General features: G+C 40.5%; 1 protein-coding gene across 10 annotated transcripts in view; it reads left to right on the forward strand.

The window, feature by feature from the left end:
* The first annotated feature begins 20433 nt into the window (after positions 1-20433).
* The window catches only part of UNC5D (unc-5 netrin receptor D), a 529170-nt gene continuing 525928 nt past the window's right edge, over positions 20434-23675 (forward strand). For all 10 annotated transcript variants that reach the window (XM_032838130.1, XM_032838133.1, XM_032838131.1 and 7 more), the window contains exon 1: positions 20434-20852. In XM_032838130.1, the coding sequence (XP_032694021.1) occupies positions 20750-20852 (103 nt within the window). In that variant the 5' untranslated portion in view covers positions 20434-20749. The remainder of the gene's footprint in view (positions 20853-23675) is intronic.

The raw sequence follows: 23675 nt of genomic DNA on the forward strand, positions 1-23675 counted from the left end.
TGACCCACCTCAAAATGTCCGTAAGCCCTAGCTAACCAAGGAGCTACTTATAACTGTGCACTGGTACCAAAAAAGGAAAATTCTATATGTTCCCATACCTCTTCACCTTCTCCCCCGTTAACTACAGCTCCCCACCACTGCCTCCTGGTAGATAGTCTCTACTTTGCTGTCCTACTTGCTTCTATCCCTTTTATTCTGTCTTAGGGGAAGCCTTTACCACCTGTGCCGCACACTCCACCCAACTGGGTCACACCACATGTCTTAAAATTTTATCGTCCCCGCTGTATTTCTAGTGTTTTTTATGGTTTCTATTTCTCCTTCAGCATTTGGTTGCCTCTTTACTGAGTCAATTTTTTTATTTTTTAATTTTTTTTTACTGAGTCAATTTATTATATTTTAATTTCAGAATCCTGAAATTGTTCATTTTATCTAGTTTAAAAAAAATTTTTTTTTCAGATAGATTCCATGGAACTTCTTTTCTCTGAGTACATTTGTAAACTGTTAAAAGGTTTCTCTACTAAATCCAATGTCTTGGCCCACTGAATTTCCATGACTATCTTTTTTGCTGAGGATAAGTCACACTTCCCTGTTTCTTTGAGTGGCTCATAATTTTTGTTTAAAAATTGGACATTTAAAATAATATATCTTAGCAACATCCTGGGTTCTTTTCTGTTTTGTTTTGTTTTTTCATTGTTTTGTTTTGAATATCTTGCCTAGAATGAAACCACAAAGTCTGTCTCCCACTCAGTGCAAGTGATATTTCTTTTTATTTTTTGATTTTATGTTCTAGTCTGGTTGCCTAGGGTTTACCCTGATGTCAGCATAGCTTAGTGGTTAGCGAGGTGATTTGGAAAGCGCTTATACCCAAACACCTGAAGCTCATAAGGCTGCCATCCTATGCATTTAGATCTCTTTGTGGTTTGGGTAGTACATTCAACTTCAGAGCCAATGCCCACATCTCCCTTGAATTTTACTTTTTGCCGGATTGCTCCTGTATGTAGTTTCCCAGCCATCTAGGTAGACAGAGAGAACTTATCTCTGCACCTCTATGGCTCTCACCTTTCTAGAATCTCACATTAATTTTTGCATGATTGCTTGCCACAACTTGGGACCTCAGTCTAGGAACTGCACAGTTGCAGGTGTTTCCCATTCATTTCCTATTGAGTGTTCCATTTCAAGTTGACAAAGCTACCAAATGTAACCCCTGCCCAAAACTGAGCCTCCCACTCTGGCAGCAAAACTGCTAGGATTGTTGCCACTGCTATGCTGATAAAGCTATAGTTCTTACCAGTCAAGATAGGAAGGATAGGAGTGTCCCAGGCCAAAAGGCCACAGACTGTCACTGTTCTTACCCTCAAACTCTTCTCATTTTGTCTCCTTGGTTTCTCTTGCCATTCTTAGAGTCCTAAAATGGCTTTTCCATCCAAAAACTTTTTCTAGATAGTATTCATTAACACTCAATACCTACAAAGGCCTAAGTTTGTCTTCTTTATCAAGTTTGAATACTCTGAAATAGTTGTTCTATTCCGCAGTCCACCAAGGTAAGTTAAATAAAACAATACTCTATGGATTGCTTCTTAATTTTGTTTTCATAAATTGTCTTGCAAACTTCTGTCTTCAGCTATATTGGGGAAGTTATATCAACCACAAACTCTTACTGAACATCTCTATCTACTAATTGTGTGTTGGATTATAAACATATGGAGAAGGATGACACACTCCCTGCAACCTTCCTGAGGGAAATGATCTATTTAGTCTTTTTGTATAACATCTTGTTGCTTGCCAGTGTATTTTTGATTATTTTATTTCATTAAATATTATAAAAAGTCTTATTTAAATTGTATAAACAAAATTGCAGTATCTAGAATTTTCAGTAACGTGATTCTTTAGCTTGCTGATTCTGTTGATGGATTCTTCTTATTGATGCTTATTTTCCAGTATTTGTCATACAGATTGTAAGTTTATATTTGCCTGGGTTTTATGGGGGAAAATTCCCAGTGTTCAAGGGTACTCACTCCAAAGAGGACGTTCTTTTCCTCCTGCTACATACCTTGGGCCTGTGACACTACCCGTCTAGCACAAGATTTCATGATTTCGATTTTCTGTAACTACATAGGTAATATAATTTTGACCCTCAAACCTACATTCAGGGAGGCCTCATTTAAAAGTGTTAGAAATGGGTTTTTTTGTTGTTGCTCTTTTTTTAAAACCTAGATCTTAGGCCAAGACAGATGAGCCTTTCTGCGGCCTCTCTGCTGATAAGTGTATATTTCTGGTCCACATTTTCAGTTGTATTGAAATACTTAATGGGTCCCTGGTTTGTATGCAGATCTCAAGTCTAATTCCTCTCTTTTGGAAGACCCAAGAATTAGCATCTTGTTCTCATAATTAGCATTAAATGCAAGGCCCTAGGCTGTAGACTTTGTCAAATTCCTCAGGACAACCACAGACTCAAAGTAAGCTTATCATTCTGATTTCCAGGTCTTGAAAAAATTTTTGGCTTCTGTATTTTCCCCTTAGTTTAATGGGAACTTGACAATACACTACAGAGAAGTTTGTGATATTTTATCCAGCATTTCTAGTTTTGTTTTCTTTTTCCAGGTGCCACAAGCAGAAATCACCATAGGGGTTTTAGTAATTTTTAGAGATTAGTTTCTACTTAGAAAATTATATGTGTATAAAGGAAAGAAAGGAAAATCATACATGTATAAATAATGTTTGTTTACTAGTCTCCATTATGGTAAGTATAATTTAATGATACAATTAACCTTTGAACAACATGTGTTATGGGTTCACTTATATGTGGATTTTTAAAAACAAATATAATTTTTTAAAGATTATTTATTTATTTATTTGACAGGCAGAGATTACAAGTAGGCAGAGAAGCAGGCATAGAGCGAGAGAGAGAGGAGGAAGCAGGCTCCCTGCTTAGCAGAGAGCCCGATGCGGGGCTCGATGCAGGGCTCGATGCAGGGCTCGATGCAGGGCTTGATCCCAAGACCCCGGGATCATGACCTGAGCCAAAGGCAGAGGCTTTAACCCACTGAGCCACCCCGGCACCCCAACAAATATAATTTTTAAATTGTTGGAGATTAGCAATATTTGAGAAAACTTGCAGACTAACCATGTAGCCTAGAAATAGTGAAACTCTAAGACAAAGTTAGGAAGGTTGTGAACCCATAACATGCATGTGGATGTCTGTTTTATCATATACGACCATAAAATATGCACAAATCTATGACATACTAAACTTGCCCACACACTTACAAACCATATATGGCCCATTCCCAGTCTAGAGGAATGTAAACAAATGTAAAGATGCAGCATCGAGTCAGGACTGCATGAAATTAACTCTACTAGCTATTGTACTACTCGAATAATTTTGTAGCCACATCTGGTTGCTACTGCAGTGAGCTCAAGGGTTATGAGTATCCACTTGAAATGCCATGTGAGCCTAATCCTCTCTCCATGAACAGTTCATCTCTCCAGTATATCCCATATCACAGAAAAAAAGTGATCTCTTGCATTTCCTGTGTATTTTTCATCATGTTTAGTGCAATGGTGCAAATTCTGAATAACACCGTGGGACCCTACAAAGTGCCACTAGTGATTCTGGAGATTCTCCGAAGAAGCAGAGCAAAGTCCTGACATTACAAGGCAAAGTTGAATTGCTTGATGTGTACCATAGTTTGAGGTCTATAGCTACAGCTGCCCATCACTTCAAGATAATGAATCCAGTGTAAAGACCATTGTGAAAAAAGAAAGGGAAATCTGTGAAGCCACTTCTTCAGCTAAGCCAAATGGCATGAAAATCTGGGATTTTTTTTAAATGCCTTTTTTTCTCGTATTGAAAATGCAGCTTTTATGTGGTGCAGGATTGCTATCACGAAGGCATATCTGTATAGCCTCTGATATGATTCAAGAGAAAGCAAAGTCATTATATGGCAACTTAAACCAAAAGGAAGGTGAAATGTCTAAAGCTGGAGAATTTAATACTAGCAAAGGATGGATTGATAATTTTACAGAGATGCTTTATTGGCAGGTGGACCTGGGGAGACCTCCCCCCACCCGGCCCTGAGGCCTCTACTCAGCCCTGGGTATTGGAGGTTCTTGGTCTCTTAGCAAGAAAGAATTCAAAGACAGACAAGACACAATATTGAGCTTTGCAAGTAGGCAAGTTTATTAAAGTGAGAATATACGCTCAAGGTGTGAGAGCAGGGGAGTTAAAGGGACAGATGAGCCCACTGTTTGGATCTCTATCTTTTATTGAGAGTTGTTAAGTAGGGGGTGGGATATTCATTATTTGGGGAGGAGATTTCTTTGAGAGCAGGGTTTCATGCCTTTTCTGCATTCTCTGTCTTGGGCCTCTCTGGTTTGTTCCAGCTTCTTATGGCTTTATTTTTGGAGGGATGCCAGGATAAGTCTCTGCCCCCCCTACCCCATAATGGGTCATGATGTCCCCTTTTGGTGGCCTTTGGTTATCCTGTTAAAACCTAACTAACAGTGTACCCTAACAGTTAGGCTTAAAAATTGCAAGATAACATTAGAAGTATCTTCTGCCCAGGAAGAGGACACCAACAAGTCCCTAGGGGCCATTAAGAGATTTATTGAGGACAACAGATATCTGCATGAACAGGTTTTTAATGCAGGTGAAAGTGCCCTATTCTGGAAAAAAAAAATGCCACAAAGGACATTCATTAACGAGGAAGAGAAGTGAGCACCAGGATTTAAGGCCAGAATGAATAGGCTAAGTCTAATATTTTGTGAAATGCAGTTGGGATTCATGATCAGGACAGCCCTGGTCTATAAAGCTAATAACCCTGAACCTTGAAGGGAAAAGATAAATGGCAGCTATTGGTCGTTTGGTTGTACAATAAGGAGGTCTGGATAATGAAACCTTTTTCTGGGTTGATTATAGTGATGTTTTGTCCCTGAAGTTAGGAAGTCCCTTGCTAATAAGGGACTGTCTTTTGAAGTTCTTTTGATATTGGATGATGCTTCTGTCACCCAGAATCCCATGAATTCAACAGCAAAAGTGTCAAAGTAATCTACTTGCTCCAAAACACGATGTCTCTAATTCAGCATCTAGATTGGAGTTCAGAAGGACCTTTAAGTCTTATTATACATAATCCTCTAGGGAAAAGATGGATTGTAAACCCTGTGGAAGAGAAACTCAATGAAGAGAACATCATGAAAGTCTAGAATGATCACAGCATTAAAGATGCCATCATTGTTATAAAAAAAAAAAAAAGCCATGAAAGCCATCAAGCCTGAAACAATAAATTCCTACTGGAGGAAACTATGTCCAGATGTTGTACGTGACTTCACAGGATTTAAAAAAGAACTAGTCAAGGAAATCATGAAAGAGATTGTGGATATGGCCATAAAGGTGGGAGATGATGGGTTTCAAGACACTGACCTTGGAGAGATTTAAGAGCTAAGAGACACCACACCAGAGGAATTAATCAAAGACAGCTTGATGGAGATGAGTGCTTCTGAACCAGTTCCTGATGACAAAGAAGAAGACATAAAGGAAGCAATGACAAAAAAATCCCCCCAAAAACAAACTGACATTAGATCACATGGCAGGAAGGTTCTCATTACTCAAGACTGTTGGTGACTTCTTTTACAACATGGACCCTTCTATGATATGGGCACTGAAACTAAAGAAAATGGAAGAATGATTGGTACCATATAGAAATATTCTTAGAGAAATGAAAGAGCAAAACACCCAGACAGAAGCTAGGATGTATTTCTGTAAATGTAACACCGAGTCCTGCCTTACCCACTTCCCCTTCTGCCTCTACCACCCCTGAGAGAGCAAGACCAACCTCTTCTCTTCCTCCTCCTCAGCCTGCTCAATGTGGAAACAATGAGGAACCACTTCTATTTAGTGAATAGTGAATAATGACGATGCCACACAGTTAAAAAGCTTACCTATTGTTTATGTGTGAGTGTCTTTGTAGGAAGATCTAATAACCGTACAGCAGAAACTAGAGGAGACATTTTGTGTCATCATCATCCTCACTTAGATATTCCTCGTGTAATACATGGCATGCAAGGCTCATGCAGAAGTAATTAGCCATGGGGCACCTGGGTGGCTCAGTCATTAAGCATCTGCCTTCGGCTCAGGTCATGATCCCAGAGTCCTGGGATCAAGCCCCACTCAGGCTCTCCGTTCAGTGGGAAGCTTGCTTCTCCCTTCCCACTCCTCCTGATTGTGTTCCCTCTCTTGCTGTCTCTCTGTCAAATAAGTAAAATCTTAAAAAAAAAAAAAAAAAGTGCTTAGCCTATCTTTACATAGGCATCAGGTGAGCAATATTTAATATCAAATTAATAATGTGGGGTTTTTTTTTACTATGTTATAACTTTGCTTTTGAAGAATGGCATTACTGGACAGTATGTCTCTTTCTCACATAAACAGAGAAACTATGTATCAGCATATCATAGGTAAGTGCTTTTAAAAAATTACAATTTTCTAATACTGTATTGTGACTATGACTGCAGTGCTGTATTCCATGAAATTTTATAATGATTAATTTATTAGTGTATGGGCTAGGCTACCATGAAACAATCATATCAATGACACAAAGCTGCCATCTGGTAATCATATCAGTACATGAATCATTATATCTGCAAGTAAATATGAATTTCTTTTTCATCTCATCTTTTCATTTTTATTCCTAGTGTTAGTAATATGTATAACAACTACACTGATTTGTATTATATAAGACAATATTGATGTAGGTACTGACAGATGATTCACCTTGTAAACAGACCATGTAAACGCAGGGTATTGGAAATATAGTACAGGACTGTAAATGTATTGTCTCTTTCTTATGATTTTCGTAATAATATTTTCTTTTGTCTAGCTTACTTTATTGTAAGTGTACAATATATAATACATACGACACATAAAATGTGTTTTAATCCACTGTTTATGTTATCAGGCTAGTGGTAGGCAAGTCTTGAGGAGTCAAAAGTTACACACGGACTTTTGACTGTGTGGGAGATCTATGCCCTAGACTCAGCATTGTTCCAAGGTCAACTGTAGTGCATTACAGTGGCTGAATCATCCTGAACCTTGTTAAAAAATTAGGATGAGAGCACTGTAGTTCATTCGCAGTTTTAACGAGAATGACTATATTTTGCTTTATAAATTTGGCTTTGGGTTTGGAATAGTGAATCATAAGAGTGTCTTCCTCTTTTTAGGTTAATAACTTTTAGTCAGAATATATATCCAAAATGTAGCAAATGTCTTTTTCGCATCTATTGGGATGACTGCCAAGTTTCAAGTATTCAAGTACTATAGTATTTTTGCCCAGCAAGGGACAGATGTTATCACCTTCAGGGGAGGAATCCCACTCCACCAGGAGCCACAGTCTCAGGACGTTGTCCGTCCATGGTTTGGTGTGGCAACAAACATAGGAGTCACACAAATTTTAGAAGGAACAAGGTCTACTTCCAAGCCGAAGAGACAGAGCAACATCAGCTTTAGTAGTGGCTGTTAGGCCCCCCACAGCCGGTGGGTCTCCTCCCAAAGTGACAGAGTGATGGTCTTCATGCACCCATATTCTGCAAGCAAAGGGTCCTGGCCCCTCCCCCATAGGTTCTGAAATTCAGAAAGCTGGGGGCGTGGCTGAGGGTCACATGATGCATGCCCTTAAGCAGAACAAAGAAACACACATCAAGCTCTGAATGGGGGAAAATACTCCCAGATGGGGAGGTATACCCAGCACAGGCTGTGGGGACTCCTTGGCGTTCTGTAAGGAAATATTTCAGGCCCAAGGCCACTCTTAAGCAGACATGCACGGTAGAAAGATACATGCACGAAAGGAAACAAAGGCCTTTCCCAACAATGTTCTAATTTTTTTTTTTTTTTAGATTTTATTTATTCATTTGACAGATAGAGATCACAAGTAGGCAGAGAGGCAGACAGAGAGAGAGGAGGAAGCAGGCTCCCAGCTGAGCAGAGAACTGGATGTGGGGCTCGATCCCAGGACCCTGGGATCATGACCTGAGCTGAAGGCAGAGGCTTTAACCCACTGAGCCACCCAGGCGCCCCAACAGTGTTCTAATATTGAAACACTTTGCATTCCTGAAAAATCCTTACTTGGTCATATTTTACATGTATATAAACATATATGTAAATGTATATATTTTAAATATATATTTTATATGTCATATATGCACACATACATGTATGATATATTTGTTTTAATTTAGAGCTTTGTAGTTATATTTATATAGAATTTATTTTGTACACTCTGTATATTTCAGTGAATTATGCTACTTTTATAATTAGGAAGGAATTTTTTCTTAAATTTTCCTCATCAAATTTTGAATTTCAAAGGAAATATCTGCTCATTTTATCTAGTGGAATAACGTAAGGATGCAAAAAATAAAGGTAGCAATCTCTTCCCACTGAAATTTCTCCCACTTTATTTCAACATTTTTCTGTTAATAAAAATACAGAAATATTTTACATATTTAATTTTTTTGGTGCTTTGTTATTATTAAAATAGAATCCATAGTGCTCATGACTTACTTTCCTCAATTGGATAAATTGGGTATTTCTTCAGGTCTATATGTACAAATATGTCATCTGTTTTTTTTTTTTTTTAAGGGTTGCACAGTATTTCCCAATATGGATGAGTTGTAATTTATTCACATTTTCCTCCCATGGATGAATATCTACATAGGATTTACAAAGAATTTGTTATTGTTTTGTTTTTATTTGCCTTTACCAAAAATTAACATCTTTGTATATATAAATCATATACAAATATTTTCAAGTTTATAAGATAAACTTATCCAAGTGTCGCTGTAGTACAATAGATATTCTCAGAAAAGTTTCCCAAAGGGTTATGGTAATTCATACTCATCAGTAAAATATGGGTGAGCATTTCTTCTTCACACCATCATTTTTGTATTGTATCTTACATTATAGGTGAGCAGTGGAGGAACATTTTATATTAAATTGGCTTTTCTTAGACTACTAATGAGATTGATCACTTCACGTGTTTATTTTCCATTGGATTTTCTCTTTTAAATAATTGCCTTTCTTATCTATCCAAACTGCTCTTATCTATCAATATATAGAAGCATGTCATTATTAGAAACTATTTTTAGTGGGGCACCTGGGTGGCTCAGTGGGTTAAAGCCTCTGCCTTCAGCTCAGGTCATGATCCCAGAGTCCTGGGATTGAGCCCCGCATCGGGCTCTCTGCTCAGCAAGAAGCCTGCTTTCTCCTCTCTCTCTGCCTGCCTCTCTGCCTACTTGTGATCTCTGTCTGTCAAATAAATAAATAAAATCTAAAAAAAAAAAAAAAAGGAACTATTTTTAGTTATTTTAGTAGCTATTTTTTGTTATTTAAGTTGCAAAAATATTCCCCATTTTGCTGTTTGTTTGTTTTTTTTTTTTTTTTTTTTTTTTTTTAAGATTTTATTTATTTGACAGAGATCACAAGTAGGCAGAGAGGCAGGCAGAGAGCGAGGGGGAAGCAGGCTCCCTGCTGGGCAGAGAGCTGGATATGGGGCTCGATCCCAGGACTCTGAGATCACGACCTGAGCTGAAGGCAGAGGCTTAACCCACTGAGCCACCCAGGTGCCCCTGCTGTTTGTTTTTTGACTTAAAAAGTTATAACGTTTGTGCATAATTTTTTTTTTTTTAAGAGAAAGAGAGAGTAAACCTGGGAGTGGGGTGGACAGAGGGAGTGGGAGAGAGAGAACATTAAGCAGGCTCCAGATCCAGTGCTGAGCACCACATGGGGCTCGATCTCAGAACCCTGAGATCATAACTCCAGCTGAAATCAAGACTCAGACGCGTAACCAACTGAGCCACCCAGAGCCCTGGACATAATTTTTCTAAAATCATTACTGAAGTGTAAATTACATGTAGGAAAATGAACAAATCATAACTGTGGAGCTTAATTTATCATGAAGCGAGCATAGCCATGAAGCCATCACCCAGATCAAGAAATAGGACAACACCAGGAGCCAAAAACTCTCCTGTATCTCTTCTCGTTTCATCACACTCTCCCTCATCCTTCACTTTTAACACCATGGATTAGTTTTGCCCATTATTAAAATGTATATACGTACACATATCTTAAACACATTATAATTTCATTGTTTGTTACAATCGATTTTCAGTTTACTAAAATTTATTGCTTTTCTTCTCCATTTTCATATTTGTCCTTTCATACGGTATCCTTCTCCTTCCGCCTGAAGAACTGCCTATTAGTAATTCTGTTATATGGTATCTGCTGATGATAAATTAATTTTTTCATGTAAAAAAGTTACCCACTTTACTTTCATTTTGGAGGGTATTTTCACTGAGTCTAGAATTTAAGTTGACATTTTTTATAATTCTTTTGATGACACTCTTCCACTGTCTTATAACTTCCACCATTTTGTTGAGAGGGGAGCAATGATTATTATTATTACTCTGCCATTTCTTTGTTTTTACTGCTTCCTTCTAAAAACTAGTTTTGTCCTTCTTTTTTACTTCTTCCAACAGGTTTACTTGATGTGGTATTGTTTTATTTGGTATCGTGCTCCAGCTTTTTCACACTTTTGAACCTTTATTTATTTTATTTTATTTTATTTTTTAAAGATTTTATTTATTTATTTGACAGACAGAGATTACAAGTAGGCAGAGAAGCAGGCAGAGAGAGAGGAGAAAGCAGGCTCCCTGCTGAGCAGAAAGCCCCATGCGGGGCTCGATCCCAAGACCCTGGGATCACGACCTGAGCCAAAGGCAGAGGCCTTAACCCACTGAGCCACCCAGGTGCCCCCTGAACCTTTATTTTAATAAGTTCCATTGATTTAATAATATTTTCAGGCATTATCTTTTCAATATTGCACTTAACCTTTCTTTGTTCTTGTCTTCTGCTACTGAAATTCCAAATTAGGCTTTTCCAGAATGTAGTATGTCTCTTTTGCTCTTTTCTCCTTTTATTTTTGTTTATTTTTCAGTGCTTCATTCTGGATATTTTCTTCTGATCTCTCTTTCACATCACCAATTATCACTTCCTCTGTGTCTATTATAATGTTACCCATTCAACAAATTTTGAATTTCAGTTACTAAATTCTTTAGATCTAGAATTTCTAATGGATTATTTTGACTTTTCTAGTTCAGTGATTAAATTTTCCATATTTTCATGTAATTTGCTAAAAATATTAATCATATTGATGTATTGATCTGTGTCCCTTAATCTTTTAGTGTCTAAAACATCATTTGAAATGTTCTGTACTATAGATTAAATTAATTATATTTTACACTGATACTTATTTCAGTCTAATAGTCTGATATCATTCCATCATCTTTAGCCATCCATAATGGCTGATGTTAAATCTGTTTCTTTCTACATAATATGTACTTTTTAAAAATCTCATAACTTTTATTTTTTTTAAATCTCATAACCTTTAGTAGTTATTTTAATCTTTTGTATTCCTTCATATCACTGTGATGTGTTGATATGTGCATATATTTTTTATGTATTTACTTAGTAGTTTGAGTATAATTTTCAGCTGAATAATTACTTATGTCTTTAATCTTGGAATATTTTCATTTTCTCTTTCCTTAGAAGTTATTTCTCCACCATTTCCTTTATGATAATTTTCTGCAACTTTTATTAGATGTTTGTCAGAGTATCTCAGTCTAGCCTCGCAGTCTTTTAATTTTACTTAAATTTTTTAATTATCCTTGTATATATTTTCTATATTTGATGTCTCTTCAGTATTACTTTCAAATTGACTAGTTGTCTTTTCATCTTTACCAGCCTTGAGCCTTGTGTTTATTATTTTTCTGTTTTTTGACCATAACATCAAGTTTCTAGATTGATATTTTTTCATATCTACTAATACTCATTACATTTTGTTTGTTTGAATTCAGTTATTATTCATTTTCTATAATTTTGTAATCGATGTAGTTCTTTTATTACTTGGAGCATTCCAAATACATACATTTTAAATTCTATGATGCTTTTCTTCTATGATGCTTTTCTTCTATAAACTGTGACTTGATGTCCAAATATTGATTGTATTTTTCTGTGTTTTTTAACATCATGTTATCTGCTAGCGTTTTAGGATGCTGGTCAGTATGCTCATTTTAAGGGAGGGGGGTTCTTTTTCTCTGCCCTCCTCACTATCATCTGTCACCTTCTGGGATTACTACTCTTTGAACTGAAGATTTGTGGCCACCTTCACCTAAACCCAAGGCCCTAAGTGGAAAACTAGGTCTTATAAAAGTCATTCAGGACATCTGAGTTGTAGTATTAATGGTATGTATCACATTCAGCCCTTAAGCCAGTGTATGGTTAGGTACAGTTCCCAGTGAAGAAGTTGTGTCTTTGTAACTCTTGCTTCCCTAAATAACAGTCCTAGATTGGCTGAGTGTTTTTCAGGCAATTCCCTTGTGTATGGGAATTCCATGCCAATTCCTTCTTTAAGTTGTGCAACTGGCTCTGACATCTCATTTGTCATGGAGCCATTTGTTCCCTATTACATTGCATTATTCAGCCTTCCATATTCCACTGCCTGCTTCAAGAGCCAGGACCCAGAAAGTACATGGATTTAGCCCCACTCATCATTTATCAGTTTTGTTGATGATCCATACAGATATTTATCTTGGTTTTGAGCCAGGCAGGCTGTATTTCTTCAGTTTCCTATTTGTTGAGACAGTTACACAGTCTCATGTCTAGATACATAGAGCAGACAAAAGTTAAAATTATGAGGTCATCTTGGTCAGAAGTCATCTTTTCTTAAAGAGCATTAAAAAATACTTCCGAGGGGCGCCTGGGTGGCTCAGTGAGTTAAAGCCTCTGCCTTCGGCTCTGGTCAAGATTCCAGGGTCCTGGGATCGGGCCCCACATCGGGCTCTCTGCTCGGTGAGAAGGGAGCCTGCTTCCCCCTCTCTCTCTGCCTGCCTCTCTGCCTACTTGTGGCCTCTCTGCCTACTTGTGATCTCTCTCTCTGTCAAATAAATAAATAAAATCTTTAAAAAAAAAATACTTCCGAATATTTCAGTTCTGTTTTCACACACACACACACACACACACACACACACACGTACACACTTTGGTTGGATGTGCCAGTTCATTCAAATACACACATAACACATACATGCATGTATGTTCATATATGTGATACATAATGCATGTGTGTAAAGATATATTGATTCATTCATATATACAAACAGTCCACTCATATATGTATTTGTAAATATATAATATTCATTCATATACATATAAATGAAATGGAATATCTACCCAGAGTGTGTAAATATATGTATGTTATATATGTATTTGTGTGTATATATATCTATATGTATATATGTGTATATATATATGTATTTGCTTTCTCTTCTCGACAGAGAAGTATATTGTCAGTAGGTTGAGTGAAGGAGAATCAAAGGAGTTCTAGCTTTATTTTCTGTTTGGATTAGTTTCTTACCAAAGTAATAATAATGATCATGGTCTTCTAGAGATTTCCCCAAATCTACTCTAGAACTAGATTGTCTATCTCCAGGGAAATTGGTTCTTGAATCAGGATGAAGTCATCCTTATACCTGACAAGATGAGTGGAATCTGTGGTTGAATTAAATTGCAAATGGTACTCTCTTAAATTTTATTTTCAGTAAAATACTACTTAACATGTAAAGTAGATCTTTTCTTCTTCAAAATGCATGACAGCCATTTACTAATGAATGCTTTTAAATCACTGCCTGAGCCTTAAGATACAGCAAATTATAAATTCATAGGGTTTTTAGGGGTTGGGCAATAAAGATGGAGAAAGGAAACAGGTATGGTAGGATTTGGACCATGAAAGTCAAAGCTTTATTTAAAAATTGGAAACAATTCTGTTTGTTAAGCTAACATTTTCTCTTTGCACACCATCAAGTAGAATCATGTAATAGTTACTCAAGTCCTGCTTTAAAGAATCTGCTAGAGTTGTCATCCTTTTCCTAGTGACAGAGATTAATTTATAATAGCTTATTCCAGATGAGAAGTCAAGGCAAGTGAAGGGAAAAGGAAAATGAGACCAGAAAGTAAAAACTAGGAAGAAAACTTATGGTTATTGGTTTTTATTTATTTATTTATTTTTTACCTTTCAGAGAGCCATTCCTTTCTTTTCTTAGTGATTTCTAACTGGCATTTGTACAAGTGGCTTATTATGATTAAAGACTTTTAGATAAATTCCTTTGATAGCATAGGCTACTCCCTAGATGTGTACACTAACATTCTGTTTGTTAGGTTTTTGTTCCAGAGGCCAGGTTCTGGTTCTGGTACTCTAAACACGTGCATATTCCCTTCTAGTTTCCAATTTTGGCATGCAGATATCCTCCTGACTGTGTCCATTTATTACTGAGCCCTTGCCGGGGAGGAAAATGGGTAGCTTTAGTATAAAAAGATACCTGCTGGCCCTCATCATGTCTGTATATGGAAACTGCACCAGACCCTACTTTCCCACAACAATTTGCTCTGGGTGATGTGCCAGAACCAGGGAAGTCAAACACCTCTGGATCTTGTAATGTTCATGAGGGGAAGGGAAGGTTGGAATATGAGTTTGCTTGACTTGTTACATTTTTGACTCTTGAGTCTATTCTTGACCAGAACCTGCAGGACAACCATCTCCTCCAGGCTTCAGCCTTCTGTTTGGAGATCAGCTGTGTGGTTAAATTGTGTGTTCTAGAAGGGTACATGGCAGACTTTGAACTATAACTTTGTCTTTGTTTTTTTCTTTTTTTAAAAAAAGATTTTATTTGTGTGTGTGAGAGATTGAGAGCTGGGGGAGGGGCAGACAGGGAGGAACAAGCAGACTCCCCGCTGAGTGCTGACCTTGACTAGGGGTTCCATCTCAGGACCTTGAGATCATGTCCTGAGCCGAAACCGAGAATCGAATTGGATGCTTCACCGACGGAGCCAGCCAGGTGCCCCGATTTTACTTGTCTTTGGATGTCTCTTCTCTTGCCTCCTCCAGTAGGTATAGTGTCTACCAGAATAGGTGAAGAGGAAAAAAAATGAGTGAATGACTAAATGATGTCCCAAGGCAGAATGGGAAGGGAACAAATAGAAAGAAAACTGAGCAGGAAAAAACCTGCCCCAAATACACACTCCACAGAGGTTTGGCAGCAACCGCCCCTTGGAAGTACGAGCTATGGTGTTTTCTCCCAATGTGGAAAGATACCTACCACAAAGTGCCGGGATGTGTAGATTGTCACATGTCTGATGCTCAGTACCAAGGTCAGGGAACTCAGAGGTCCCATGTAGTGCTGTCATCCGGGGCTGCCTCTCTGATGGGTTAACACATCTCATCTTTTCTCAATTTATTCTTTTTTTTTTAAGTACTAACACATTAATTTTACTGCCAAAGAATTGTGTTTCTTGTTATTATTTTGAAGTTCTTTCATTCGTCTGTGTCAGCAGCTGAAGCTGAAACTCCAGGATGCGTGATTCCAGGAAGAATTCCCTGGGTACAAAATGGGGAAGGCACACTTGCAGTGTCAGGAAAAACTGGTTTAGTTAGCATCTTATCTTGGTGGCCCGCTGCCCTTTTTAAACAAATGTATTGGATTTTTGCACTTTATTGCTGCTTCATCGCCCAATATCTGAAATGGACTTCTCTAATTTTGTGTGAGAGGGTTTACTTAACAAAAACGATCCCATATTGCTTTTAACAAGGAGGACTGTTAACCTGGATTATTGTGCACAGATAGAACATGACATGTGAGGAACTCACAGCTCCCTGGCTTTGAGCATCCTTTTTTCCCCCATGCTTCCAGCAGGTTCATGAATCATGAGCTGGGCTGTGAGCACACAGCGCGCCTGAATAAAATTCAGCATGTTCTCTGAGAGTCGCATGCATTTCTAAAATGGGCTGCTCTGATTGAACAAGACCTTCTTGGGAAATGACTGGCACAGAATATTCCCAATGGAAATAGTGCTTGCAGAATATCTCATTTACTTCCATCGCCAAGTTCACCCGTTGAAGTTGCCAGCTGTTGGCCTTTTGTCCAGTTGATTTTTGGTCGTCCTTATTTATTACTGTAATTGTATGATTAATGGAAATGGTGGCTTTTGTCAGAAATGTCCGCCAGTGGCAGCGCTAGAAGTACTTGTGTCTTCAGAAACAGTCATCAGGTTTGGGGAGCGGGGAGGCTACGGTGCTAACATCCCAAATGTGGGAAGACAGTTCTCCCTCTATAACCCATGCCTAGGAAAGGAACTGGGCGCAGCATAGAAATGCCCTACAAACCTTAGAAATTCTTAGAGCAGTTCTAACTAAAATTGCCAGTTGAGCCCAGGTTAGGTAAAATACACTACCAATATATTGCAGAACTCTTTTCAGTTCCTCTTCCCTTAGTCTTTTTTTTTTTTTTTTTTAAGATTTATTTTAGAGAAGAGAGAGAGAACATGAGCAGGGGGAACTAGAGGGAGAGGAAGAAACAGATTTCCTGCTGAGCAGGGAGCCCTACATGGGACTCAATCCCAGGACCCCAGGATCACAACCTGAGCAGGAGGCAGCTGCTTAACCAACTCAGCCACCCAGGAGCCCTTCTTTCCCTTAGTCTTAGTGTTCAATGTTCTTAAGCCCATTTCCTCTCCTTTCAGCTACAGCTGTGTTCTGTTCCCAAGGGTCTTGATCTCACTGATTTCTGACACCCTTCTTTTGTTCAGATTTTAAATGAGGCACTTCCTGTTCCCAGAAGAATGCAGGTCTAAGGTTTAGGACTGTCTCAAAATATCTCCATACTTTTCAAAAGCTTTCATGTCCAAGGTCCTTTTGCTCTCTCCTGAGTGTCTGTTTCGTCTTCAGTAATCTAGATGCAAACTATAATCCCTTCACCATTTTCCATAAATTCACTTGCCTCTGTAACCTTAACGATGATTTGGAGCTCCCAGGAAAAACTCCACATCTTAGCCGGGTCTTGGCTTTCCACCAACCCCTTGGCTCCCCTTTTCCTTCCCCAAATCCTAGAACAACAGACTTTTCCCCTTACTCATGTAGAATATTTCTATTTTCTTTAACTTCCCTTAGAGTTTTACTATTTACACCAAGCAGTTTGGTTAAAGTATTTAAATACTTTTTTCCAGACAAATACAGAGCTTTTCCTAAGGAATTATAGCAAGCCATTAAAAAAAAATCATTATATTTGGAAAAAAAAATGTTACATTTGGAAGGACAGATCTCTCTCTCTATGCCCAGTCTCTATCTCCCCTCCTCTAAGTTAGATTCAACTCAAACATTTTCTATTTTTGAGACTAGTTGGGCTAAAGATGGCCAAAAGGCAATGGGAGTAGGAATATTCTACCTCTTTATCTTTATGTATAAAGTGTTAGAAAATAGGCATAGTCAATTCAAGCAACAAAGAATTGAGGACCCCTGGGGATAAAAATATATTATATGTTTATAAAAAATAAAAAATTAAAAAAAAAAGAATTGAGGAAAACACTACCAAGTCTGTTCACTGAATTAATGTTACCTGGTTACAGCTAATATCTTTAGGGTGGCTATCATTCCAAATAAACTGTCTAGAGCACATTTTGCCTTTGTTACATAATTGCCCCAATTCCAGAACAGTGGCTTAATTTCTGATTTGGTTGTACTGAGTATTCAAAATCATTACATGCCACAGTTGAAAATGATGGATCTTAAAAAGGCTTGATCTTAAAATCCTCTAGTTAAATACTCTCCTTTTCCAGATGAGGAAACTGAAACCAGGTGTTGACTTGCCCTGGGCTATAGAGCCAATCCCGGGCAGCGTCATGGCCCTAGTCCCTTGGTTGCTGACTCTCAGGCTGGTTCTTCTACTATGCCTTGCTGGCTGGAGACGTTGATCCTGGGTAGTGACTATTCAATTTGTTTCTCCAAATGGAATGGGATACAATTCATAGATGTTTAAAAATAGCCAGAATTAGATTAATACAGGATATTCTAATGTACAGAATTAATTAATGTGTGGTATATAATTCATAAATAATGTATAATATGTGGGGGTTAATACTGAAGATCCAACTTCTCTCAACTCAAAATAGTACTGAGGATGATGAGTGGAGTATCTATTTCTGGAACACCTGATTGGAAAGGATACCACCTCAACCTTATCTTAGGTTTGGAATCGCACAAACCCATGTCTCATTCTTGATGTTTGGACACTTACCTACGTGATCTTGGGAAAGTTATTCCTATACTCAGCCTGAATTTCCTTATCTGCCAATAAGGGATAATAGTACCTATATTCTAGGATTTGGTTCTGCCAAGGGGGGAAAAAAAAATATATATGTATATATATATATATATATATATATATGTGAAACAACCATTTCCTTGAATAGGGTATGCACTCAAGTTTTCTTATTTTCTCTCCCGTTGCATTTGTCATTGCAATTTTACTTTAATGATTTACTTTAATGATTAATATTAGCTCAACTATTTCCCAGATATTTTATTTTATTTAGTTTTTTAAAAGATTTTATTTATTTATTTGGCAGGCAGAGATCACAAGTAGAGAGGCAGGCAGAGAGAGAGGAGGAAGCAGGCTCCCTGCTGAGCAGAGAGCCCGATGTGGGGCTCGATCCCAGGACCCTGAGATCATGACCTGAGCTGAAGGCAGAGGCTTTAACCCACTGAGCCACCCAGGGACCCCTAGATGGTTTTTTTTTTTTAAATAAAATTGTTTTTACTTTTGCTCCCCTCTGGGGACAGTAGTAATACTTAAATACTATCTTGGAAACATAGTAAGTCTCCCCCACCCCCACTTTTTTTTTTTTTTTTTTAGAAAGTGCTCATTTGTGATAGAACTGCCACATACTCATGAAGAATAAGGAACGTCAGAGGATGAATGACTATTTTCCAGAAGACAGGTAAAGCATATTTGGTAGATTAATTCTCAATTCACCTTCTCAGAGGAAAAGGACAAAACGCTCATTTACCAAGATTCCAAAGAGATTTTCAGGCAAGTCCCTAGTCAGCCCCACATTAGTCTTTGCTTTGAAGCATTCATTCCCCAGAGCTTGGTTTTCTTGACCAGGACTCAAACCTTTTATTGAGCTGCAAGAAGACTGGAGGAAGCAATTGGCTCCTCTCCCCGACATTCACAGGTCTGGTGGCATTCAGGAGAGGGATGGCATATGTGCTTATCAGGGAATCAATCTTTCTGCCTCCTATCCTCTTTTTCTTCAGAAGAAAGTGAGTTAACGCAATTACCTCATCCAGAACAATTACCTCACTTTAAACTGTTTATTCTCCGGAGAAAGGTGTTTGGGAGCATGGAGCACTTTGGCAAGAGAGATATGGGGTTTTTTTAGAAGTACTTCTATCAATATTGAGTGTGGGCAGTGAAGAACTAACGGTTGGGAAGGTTTTCTTTTGAGCCAAGACTTCATTTTGGGGGCAATCAGGCAAAAGGGGACATGTGTTCTAACCGGTTGAGTTTTGGCACCATTTTACGGGCTCAGTGCTGTGAGAGATGGCGCGTGCTCTGACTGTGGAGTCTTGGACTCAAGGCCAACTCCCCAGGTGTGTTCTGTGCTCTGAAACTCTGTGATCTAAGGCAATCTGTCCTAAGTTACCACTTCCGGAGAGAAGAGTAACAGGCAACCATGAGTCCTTTCAAAACCAGTTAAACAAAGATTTGACAGTTTATTCAAAATAAACCACACTTCTAAGAAAAAGTCTTTCTTCCTTCTTGTTACAAAGGCCAGCAGGACTCACTTTCCCTGATACTTAGAAGAAAGGCAATTCCCAGGGCCCAGATTAAAACAAACAAAACCAGGAGGCGTCAGAAATGAGGAAGCTTTCAGATAAGTTAAAAAAAAAAAAAAAGGTAGGAATAAAAATCTATCACATACCCCTTAATGCACCCTTGACTGCAATTTCCCTACCTCTCTATTTATATGCATGGAGATTTAGCATAGCTACAATAACGGATTTATTCTAGTGTTATTTTTCCCCACTTGGCATTTAAGGCTTTCTCTTTTTTCTTTGAACATGTTCGGAGTGCTGTCTGATCTGACGTTAAAAAATGGAAGCAGGAGAGGCAGGACTGAAAAAGGGCTCAAAGTTGAACAAAACAGAGGTTTCCTGGAAGCGGCAGAATCTGAGTTGGGCTGCGGAGATGCTCACATCTTTCCGCGCCGGGTTCGCCTCCAAGAGGCCCGCCGGCGCCACTCACGTCCGCAGGCGTGCGCTCGCGTCCCCGAGCCGGGCTCCGGACCCGCTGCCTCTCTCCGCGAGCGGGGGCCATCTGCGGTGCGTGGAGGAACCCGAGGGCGCGTGCCGCCGCCGCGGGGCTCACCTGCGCCTCCCGGCCTCCCGCCCCGCGCGGCCTGCCGCCGCCCCGCCCCGCCCCGGCCCGGCTCATTGGCTGCCGCTCGGAGGGGAGGAGAAGGGGCGGCCGCGGGGATCTCATTAGCGATGCGGACTCGCTCCTCCGCCCGGTAGTCCCGGACCCGGCAGCGGCGGGAGCGCGGCGAGAGGTGCTGCGGAAAGGACGCGCGACTCCGGCAGTGGCCGTGGCGGCAGCGGTCGCCCAGCCGTGGGAGGCTATGGGGGCGCGTGCTAGCTCCCGGTGCCCGGCCAGCGGCGGCTCGGAGCGCCCTGCCCCGGGGCTGTAGGGAGCCGCCGTGGATCATTCACTCGCCGAAGACCTCCGGGACCCGCTCGTCTCGGTCCTCGGCTCACCGTGCTTCTCCCGGGCGCCCGGGGCGTGGAAGAGGAGCCGGACTCCGAGCGCGGCGAGGAGCATGGGGAGAGCGGCCGCCGCAGGAGGAGGCGCTGGAGGGGCGCGCCGGTGGCTCCCGTGGCTGGGGCTCTGCTTCTGGGCGGCGGGGGCTGCGGCTGCCCGAGGTAAGCGTCGGGCGGAGCGGGCGGCGGGGCCGGGGGAGAGGCGAGGGGACGACGGCGAGACCCAGCGGGACCCGCGCCCATGGCGCTGGCTTCCCAAGTTGCGCGCTGCACCTCTGCGAACGCGGACCCCACAGGGTGGGAATCGGGCGGAGGACCTCGGAGGGGACCGCTGCCTCCCACCCCAAGTTTGCGATCAGCCGCAATCCTACAGGTTGCTGTGATGGGGGCCCCTACCCTTGACGCCCACCGCCTGCTCCATTTTCCGAGCCCTCCCCAATTGCTGCAGACCGGGGTACCCACTTCTTCACTCCAGTCTCGCTCTCCCCTGCCCTCTCCACTTGCCTCTAAGGCGAGAGACCACGGGTGGGCGCGCACAGTGGTGTCCGAGAGTTCCTGGGAGAGGGGCGGGGTGATGGGAGTCTCTGTAGGGTGGGCTTGAATGGGGAGGAAGCCTTTTCCCTTTGGGGAGCGACACCCAAGCTAAAGTCCGCTGAGCTTGGCAACCCACGGGGGACACTAACCCGAGGTCTTAGCACTGGGCTTTCTTTCGAGGAGGCCGCGGTGTGCGGGAGCCGGGGAGAGCTGTGTGCAACCCCCACGATTAGCTGTGCCCGCTGTGCGGAGCCGGGGTAAGCCTTTGGCCGGAGGCCGCTCACCCGGCCGCTACCCGGTGCCTCCTCCAGCTAGGGAGCTAGGGAGCGCAGGGCTCAAACCGCCGCTTCTTGCTGACTTTGAAAGACAAGCCCCGTTTTCCTGGATCCTCCGGACTCCAGTAGAATGAAATTTTGCAACTGGTTTCACCTCCACTGTGAACGAGAACCGGGAGCATCAAGTTAAAGATAAATCCCGCCGACTTGTTTTGAAGACGATCAGAAGCGATTTGAGACATAGCTTGAGTATTGTGGCTTTACCTTTGAAATAATCCCGAAGCTTCTCCTTCCCGCCCGTCTTTACCTTTCTCCTTCCGTGTGTGCCATCCATTAGGTTTAGAATATGTAATTGCACTGAATGATTTACCTAACGCTTGTCTGGCAAGAGGGGGAAACTGAGCTGACCTCCTCACCTGCTCTCTTGGCTATCCTGAACATAATGAGTAGCGGGGAGACAAGAGGAAGGGGCTGACCACAATCATAAAAGAACCAACATAATCTAATTTTTATAACAGCTAACGGTGTGTTAAAAGCAGTCAGGGTGCCTAGAATGAAGAATTAAAAAAAAAAAAAAAGAGAGATAGATAGAAGCTTCGTTTATGGTCCTGTTCAGTGACAATTTGCATTTCATTTCCTGAAAACTTTTTTTTTCTTTTTTTGTTTTTGTTTTTGGTGGAGCAGCCTTCTTAAAAGGCAGCAAAGGTTTAAAAATGAGCCTCAGTGATTGCACACTCTGGGTTCTGGTGAAGCCTGGTTCTTTCCCTTTGCTGGAAGAAGCACAAGCTTCAGCCATTTAATTTACTCTGGAGAATGCCTCCTTGCAAAGTCAGCTCTGAGTTGGTTTTAATGCACTGTTCTGGGGAAAAAGCGGGCCTTTTCTAAATTTTCTAAGTGTCTGAATTCCCAGTTGCTGTTTGATGTGCAAATACCTAAGAGCACCTGACTCTGAGTACTGACCCCTTGGAATTTGGTTGCTGGAGTTGTCTTGAAGCTAGCCCCCAACGAGAGGTGGGGACATGCCAGAAGCCTCTTGGATGGAGTTTTGCTGGCTGTGAAAGTAAGGCTAGCACCTCTTGTCTGCAAGCTGTTCTTTAAAGGTCTTCTAGAAAACATGCTGTACACTCTGCAGGCTTATTTACAACAAAATGTCTTGCACAGATCATAGTAATGTTCAAGACACATGGAATAGAGCAGTAAATCTGCCTAATATTTCCCTTGTAGTATTTTATGTTTTGGGGGTATGAAGCCCGTTCCTTAGCATCTGTCAGGGATTCTGCATGAAATGAGCCGTAAGCCAGCTCTGGAACCTGTGAAGCTGAGGCACCTGGCTTTGGGCAGGTGGCCACCATGGAGTTTTCAGAATAAAGGATGTGTTTCAGTGATACTTAAGTTCTGCCCATTCATTAAAAGCAAGATGAGTTGCACTCTTGTGGTATGTTTGTTGAGTCGTCTCACCAGACTCTGGGGTTGGCCTCAGGTTGTTCTTCTTTATCCAACGAAATAGGTGTTTTTTTTTTGGCAAGTCTTTCCATGTTGATTTGAACCAAGGTATTCTGCCCCCTCCCCCCAGACCACAGGGTGTATAGAATTATGCAGTTTGCGTTGATGATCTAAGAATATTTAACAATTCAGTAGCATTTTTTTTATAATGACTTATGCTTTTGTTTGCAAGATGAGTGCACCAACTTTTTTTTTTTTTTTTCCTTTTCTTCTCCTCCATACTTAATGTAAAACCATCTGAAAATCAGAGGGAGGTTTCAGATAATGGGCTTTAAATGAATATACTGGAAGAGGAAGATGCTTGGGACAAAGGACTGCCCATAGAAACTGGTATGGCCCAAGGAGGAATGTTCTGGTTCTTTCCTTTGCAAACAAGACTTACGTTTTCAGATTTATGTTCCTGACTGCTGGCCTACTGTAAGGAAGGCACTTTGGTGCCATGATTACTGTATATCTTAACACTTTTCAACTTAAAAGAAGGTTGTTTAAAAGTTATTCATGACCTGCCAAGTGCTAATTGAATCCACATCGTGTTGTCATGTTGATTTGTTTTTGTTCTTTGAGAAAACGGGAGTAGTGCTGTAGATCTGGTTGTGATTCCCTTATTAGATACTGTACATAAAGATATCCTCATCTAAAGGCAGGGAGTGAGGTAATCTTACATAGGCTAAAC

The sequence above is a fragment of the Lontra canadensis genome, unplaced genomic scaffold (assembly GCF_010015895.1).
Source record: "Lontra canadensis isolate GAN:19392208 unplaced genomic scaffold, GSC_riverotter_1.0 scaffold102, whole genome shotgun sequence".
Lineage (NCBI taxonomy): Eukaryota > Metazoa > Chordata > Mammalia > Carnivora > Mustelidae > Lontra > Lontra canadensis.